Below are 6586 nucleotides of genomic sequence, written 5' to 3'. Positions count from 1 at the left end.
GGATGTCTTACCTCCTACATCCAGGTCCACCTTGAAGTGAGCGCTGTGGGTGTGGGCGGTGCCCAGCGTGTGCTGCCCAACCTGGTTCCCATACCTTCGGGCAGCACCAAAGAGGAACACTGAGCTGATGTAGCCCGTGGCATGGAATTTGACTTCTATGGCCCCATTGGAGTGGAAGACCATATCCCACACATAGTCATAATTGAGCATGGTAGACACAGATCTGACAACCAGCACTGTCTCTGTAAGGCCCCCAAAATAGTGGGAGTAAACATCTGAGTGGTGTCGCCTCAAGGGGAAGCCCTGGTTCTGTTCAAACACACAAAAGGCATCTCGTATTGTCTTGGGGGCTTGGGACTCCAAAAGGAAGTGCCAGTCCATGTAGGTGGCCATGTAGGGGCAGTCCACCCCATGGGTCAGGGGTGAAGCGTACTTGCCCAAGCCAAAGCCACCATCGATATAGCGGGTCAGCATTGCTGAGGGAGTATTTCCACCATAGATGGTCAAGGCCTCTTGGAGGCTGATTTCATAGGCTAGTCGTTCTCCCTGGAAGCGGATGTCAAAGACCCTCGGGCCACTGAAAGCTCCAAGGCCAAAGGAAAAAGTCCACAACGAGGAGGCCACTTGACTCCCCTGGACACTGAAGCGGGGACCCTGCGGATAGAACTGCAGAGGCGGAGCCGGACCTGGGGGCACCGGGGACTTCAGGGACCAGGACCCACCTGTGCCATTGTTTGGGATCAGCACCACATTCACCAGGCCGGCTTCAAACTGGTCCTCCAGCTGGGCCAGGCTCTCATAGTAGCGTCCTTGGAAGAACACCTTCCGGATGGTCCAGCGGGCAGGGTCCAGAGCCTTGTGGTCTACCAGCAGCTCCAGCCCCACGGGGTGCAGGTAAAACCCAGCCCCTGAGATGTTGTAGTAGAGGCCAAACCAGGTGGCTCGGTCTCCTGATTGCAAACCTCGGGGGGCTGTGTTCATCGTTACGAGGTTCCTTCCTTGGCGTTGGTAGAAGCAGCAATGGTGGAGAAGACCAGTAGCCTGGGGCAGCTCTCTGCTGAAGATCATCTGGTCTATGTCCAGGTATTCTCGGATCAGCACGGGGCGTCGGTGATAAGGCAGGGGGCCCCCGTGACGCTCCACGGTCACATCCCGAATGTAGGAGGGGTGCGGAAGTGGCCCCACCACCAGCTCACTCACGTTGGGCTGGGGCTGTCCACCAAAAAAGACGATGGCCAATGCCTCCCGAGGAGGCGGAGGGCGCCCCCGGTCCAGGTGGGCCAGGGCTGCAGCCTTGGGGGGCAGCTGCAGCTCCACCGAGAAGACGCAGTTGTCAGAGGGGCGGGCCTGGGCTGCATCGACAAAGCCTGACCCCAGCTGCTGGGTCAGAAAGCTCATCACGGCCGTCAGCTCCTCTTGGTTCAGGTCTGCAAATAGCTGGCTCTGGTCAGGGTGTGTCCAGGGCTGGGCACTGGGAGATATGGAGGGGCAGTGGGGAGGTTGGCCAGGTTTACTTTCCCTCTCAACTCCTTCCTCACTCCCAGTCCCACCATCACCCATGCCTGTCGCCAGAACACTACACAGGGACAAAATAATGAAGACAGTCATAGCTAAAGCTTCTGGGCCGTCTTCAGGCTATTGATTTGGAACACAGAATGAGAGCTAGAAGGATAAATAGACAGGACCTGGGTGCAGGATGCCTCTTACAGCCTCTGGAGATTCCTGGTCTCTGGTTGGTGCTGCTGGGCCAGAGCCATGATGGGTACATTGAAGACAATCAGCCAAGGACAGAGGGTTGGGTGGGGGTGGAGCTGAAGCTGGAGGGAGCCAGGTTAGGCCAGGCTCAGGAGGTGGGGCTGAGGCAGAAACCTGGACGTTAAGTGGCCCACGTAATCCTTTGTCAGCCTGTTCCAAATCAAACACTCAGGGTCAGGGTTGGGGAACTAAGTGGGGGAGGGGTTGGTTTTGGAGATAACACAGCTGGAGGGAGGCAAGACGGAGAAGTGACAAGGGCAAAAAGAGACTATTCTTGGGCTCTTCCTCTACCCTTCAGGTTGAACCTTTCTCCTGGCTACAAGGCTGCAAGTGAAACTCACCTGTCCACACCTCTCCACCCAGATTCCCTCCTTCCTTCCTCTAGTTTGTGGTGCCCTCCAGGATCTGTTCCTCGGCATTCTCTCCTGCTCCCCCTATCAACCAGAACCCTACCAGCAGTCCCAGGGATCCTTGAGAGTAATACTGAGAACACAAAACACCCAAAGGGCTGAGCCAGGTCCACACTGTGGAGGCCCTGAGCACCCTAGGTCACTGGAGCATGCAGGGTGTGGGGCTCGTCAGAAATTGGAGGGGTGCAGGGACTGCAGAGTGTAACAGAGACCCCTCTACCACCACCACCTTGAGCAGGACTGATGGTCCAGGTCAGAGGTTAGGGGACCTGGAAAACTGGCTGTGAAATTAACCTAGCAGCCCACAACCCTCAAGTCCAGGAAAGCCTCCTCCAAAATGTTGCAGAGGCAGAGAGCAAAGCCGCCTCCAATCTCTACCAGGTGATGTGCAGGAAGCCACCATGATCTGGGCAGCCAGGTCCTGAGGAGAACTAAAAGAGACGAAAGGTTCCAGAGAGGGGACATGCTTCTCTCGTGAGCCTGAGGGAGAATCCTTTCCAAGCTGGATATGTCCAGGAAGACTTCCCCAGGAACAGAAGTTATTCAGACCTTGCAGACAGAAAGCATTCTGCTGGCAGAGAACAGGAAGGCATTCCAGCTAAAGAGAACAGAAGGTACAGAAACTTGAGACAGCCTCAGCATGGGGATGGCCAAAAGGTCAGTGTATTCAGTGTGATGTGGGGGCAGGAAGGAGGGCAGGCAGGAGAACTAAGGTCAGGAAGCCTTGTGTAGTCTGTGTTTTAAGCAAGGTATTAATAGTAGTAATTCAAGGAAGACAGTGTGACATCTCACAACCTGGACAAATTAAACCAGGTCAACTAATCCCAGAAAGGTCAGGTTATCCAGAAATATTTATGCAACCAGCTCTATTTGGATAAGAAAACTCAGCAGGTTTTCTTCTCTCTTGTTCTTTAGCTGCTTGTTGAAGGAGTTAATGGGGCTTGTTCCAAGGTGGTGAGAAAGGCAGGGACCCTTTTCCCCAAGATGGAATTTAAACAAAATAACACTCCCTCTCCAGGGAGGTCAGCCCTTCCTGTCCTCAGGGGAAAACAGGAACTGTCTTAGCTTTGGCTGATCTGGTTTTCATGCTCTGCAGATGCTCTTCATAGAGAACAGTATTTTCAATCTTTTTCATTAAAAAAATAAAAGTTTCGGCCGGCAGAGTGGCTCAGTTGGTTAAGAGCTTGCTTAAGAGCATGAGCTCTGAGCAACAGGGCTGCTGGTTCGATTCCCACATGGGCCAGTGAGCTGCGCCCGAGCTGAGTTGCCGCTGAGCTGCCAAATGGCTCAGCTGGTGAGAGCACGTGCTTCTAATGACAAGATTGCCTGTTCGATGGTGGGCTACACCCACCCGTGGCTGGGACTGAACTCAGCACCTTGAGCTGATCTGCCGCCCAGATGGCTCAGTGGATAGAGCGTGCGCTCTTAACATCAAGGTTGCCAGTTCTACTCCCGCATGAAAAAATAAAATAAAATAAAAAGGGCCTGCCAAGTGGCTCATTGGTTAAGAGTTGGCTTGAGAGTGCGAGCTCTGAGCAGCAGGGTTGCCGGTTCGGATCCCACATGGGCCAGTGACACTGTGTCATCCACAGCTAAGATTGTGAACAACAGCTCAACCTGGAGCTGGGCTGCCATGAGTCGCCGGCAACTGCATAGGCTGCAATGGGCTGCCGTAAGCTACCATGAGTGGCCAGCAGCCAGAGTGAGCTGCCAAGAGCTGCCGTGAGTGGCCGTCCAATGGCTGGCAACAAATCTGCCTCAGCCATGAAGAGCGCAATGATCACAATACCAACATGGGCCAGTGAAGCGACGTCCTCCACAACTAGACTGAAGAACAAAAGGACAGCAACTTGTCTGTTCCCCTTCCTTGACTCCCCAACACTGTTCCCTCCCCCAATTCCCCAATAAAATCTTTAAAAAAAAAAGTTTAAAAAACATTTGGTGAACTTGGGCCAGCCGAGTGGCTCGTTGGTTAAGAACTGGCTTGGAAGTGCAAGATCTGAGCAGCAGGGCCACCGGTTCAGATCCCACATGGGCAGTGATGCTGCGCCCTCTACAGCTAAGATGGTGAACAACAGCTCGACCTGGAGCTGGGCTACTGTGTGTCACCAGCAACAGCGTAGGTTGCAGTGGGGCTGCAGTGGGCTGCCGTGAGCTACCGTGAGTGGCCGGCAGCCGGCGTGAGCGGCTGTCCAATGGCCGGTGAGCGACTGCATCACCCAGGATAATACCAACATGGGCCAGTGAACCAGTGAAGCGACGACCTCCACAACTAGACTGAAGAACAAAAAGACAGCAACTTGTCTGTTCCCCTTCCCCAATTCCCCAATAAAATCTTTTTAAAAAAAATTAAAAAAACATTTGGTGAACAGACAGGAGAGAATGGGGCTTATGCACTAGGAGAAAGTGGGTGTGGGTCAAACCCTCCTCCCATCCCTGCCTTGGTAAGTCTGGTCTCAGAGCAGCAGAAAGTGAGCATAATAGCAGTGACTGCTGTCAACTGAAGACTAGCCAAACATCCCCTCCAAAGTCCCAGACTACAGAGTTTTACCTAATCCTAAAAATGAGCACCCTCTCCCTGCACAAACATGCCCATAATTGAATTTCCTGCCAACCAGGTGAGTGAGGGCACAGAGCTGGTTATCTCTTATAGAAAAATAAAGAAACACAACATTTAATATCTACCCATGAGTGCTGGGAGTAAAATTCACACCCAATAGTTCCATTGACTGAGCAGTAAGATGGAAAGGAGGCACTGGAGAGCTTCTTGCAGTCAAGACAAACAATAGCACTGCTATAACTAAGGCAGGAAGGGGTCACTGGAAATGGGCCGTGTGACCTTGAGAATAAGGGTGAACAGAATCTTAATGTCAAGGCCTACTCTTGGCCACAAGGCAACTATGAGCCTGGGCCTTTGGTAAATTACATTCTTAGCTCCCAGCTAAGAACACACCATTAAGATGGTTAATGTTTTTTTTGTCCTGAGCAGTGTTACCAAGCAGAAATCAAGAATATTCACTCTGCTGGGGTATCACCAGGCTCTCCTATGGGGAGGTGAGTAATGATCCAGGTAGGGGAGGGCCCTTTGCCTTGACTGGTGAGGGAACTGGTAAATAAAAAGACGTCACCCTGACCACCTTCCCTGAGTGTCTTGCTGTCACATTTGCTCTGATATTGTTTCATCCTAGTCTTCACAATCATCCCATTAAATACCCTAAAATCTTGCTTAAAAGTTGTCCCTTTTTGAGAATTACTCAGGAGACAGGACCACACATTCTGCTCCCCCCACTAGGTCTTTTTTCCCTTTGAATCAACTTGGCCCCAGCCTCTGGGAATATATAAAGATGAGTTTATCCCTGGGAGCAAAGTCCACGCCTAGCCCTCAGGCTGAGGACTGGGCCCGGAACACTGTGCCTCAGTAGAGCTGCTGCCCCACCTGTCCTGTGCAGTCAGCTCGACCACCTTGCACACCATGCCACATTCTGCTCTGATCTGCATTCTAGGGAGATGGCTCTAGCTTGAGTAGGGGAACAGGCTAGAGGTGAGAGGACCAGGCAGGAGGCAAAGGGCCAGGATGAGGCCAGTGATCTGGAGGACAGAGAGGAAGGAATGATTCTGACAAATGTTTAAGGGTAGATTTGACAGGACTTTGTGCCCAGTTGGGTGTGGGTGGGTAGAGAGGCCACAGTGTCTTACCTGACACAAAGCTTTCCTGTTGGGTGACTGGATGGGTGGTGGGTCCTTTCACTAGAAGGACATACATGAAGAGCAGGAAGTTTTTTGTTTGTTTGTTTGTTTGTTTTTTAACATATCAAAATTTTATTGTCTTCATGATAAAAATATGAAGCTTAGAACTGGATCACTTGGCCCTTTCTCTTCTTATCTCCTCCCAGTTCAAAATGCTTGCATCTCTTAATGGCCAGCATCCTCTTGGATCTGCAGTTAGGCTCAACACATTCAAGCCTCAGGACAATCTTCTTTGTAGTTTTAGCCTTTTTGCGGAAAATTGGCTTAGTCTGCCCACCATAACCACTCTGCTTCCTGTCATAACGCCGCTTCCCCTGTGCATACAGAGAATCCTTGCCCTTCTTGTACTGTGTCACTTTGTGGGGCTGGTGCTTGCCACACTTCTTACAGAAAGTCCGGCGGGTTTTAGGAACGTTCACCATGTTCGCGAGAGTGCTATCCGCGCGGAAAGCAAGAGCAGGAAGTTTAAGGGGGAAACTAACAAGTTTGAGTTTGAAGTGCTAATGAGAAGCCCTCATATAGATGCCTAGAAAAAGGGCAATTTGCTCTGTGGGTCTAGAGTGTAGGAGAGATGTTCAAGGCTAGAAATACGGATGTGCGTTCAACAACAAATATTAGCAGTTGAAGTACGAGAGTATGAGGTCAGCCAGGGGGGAACCTCTGGAGAGAGAAGA

The 6586-nt window shown here is 51.7% G+C and overlaps 2 protein-coding genes across 2 annotated transcripts in view; both read right to left on the bottom strand.

Moving 5' to 3' along the window:
• LOC109395732 (membrane primary amine oxidase-like) overlaps nucleotides 1-2713 on the bottom strand; it is a 9265-nt gene extending 6552 nt beyond the window's left edge. Inside the window, exon 1 of the mRNA XM_019667000.1 lies at nucleotides 19-2713. Coding sequence (XP_019522545.1) covers nucleotides 19-1608 — 1590 coding nt within the window. The 5' untranslated portion in view covers nucleotides 1609-2713. The remainder of the gene's footprint in view (nucleotides 1-18) is intronic.
• Nucleotides 2714-5971: 3258 nt separating this feature from the next.
• LOC109395772 (60S ribosomal protein L36a) lies at nucleotides 5972-6362 on the bottom strand. The gene has a single exon (XM_019667081.1). The coding sequence runs from the start codon at nucleotides 6332-6334 to the stop codon at nucleotides 6014-6016; it is 321 nt and encodes a 106-aa protein (XP_019522626.1). The 5' UTR covers nucleotides 6335-6362; the 3' UTR covers nucleotides 5972-6013.
• Between the last annotated feature and the right edge of the window lie 224 nt (nucleotides 6363-6586).

The sequence above is a fragment of the Hipposideros armiger genome, unplaced genomic scaffold (genome assembly GCF_001890085.2).
Source record: "Hipposideros armiger isolate ML-2016 unplaced genomic scaffold, ASM189008v1 scaffold_482, whole genome shotgun sequence".
Lineage (NCBI taxonomy): Eukaryota > Metazoa > Chordata > Mammalia > Chiroptera > Hipposideridae > Hipposideros > Hipposideros armiger.
This window is presented reverse-complemented; position numbering and strand designations above follow the sequence as displayed.

Bases quoted from the DNA above. Each gene is read 5' to 3' on its own strand.
- LOC109395772 (XM_019667081.1), bottom strand. From the start codon at position 6,334: ATGGTGAACGTTCCTAAAACCCGCCGGACTTTCTGTAAGAAGTGTGGC.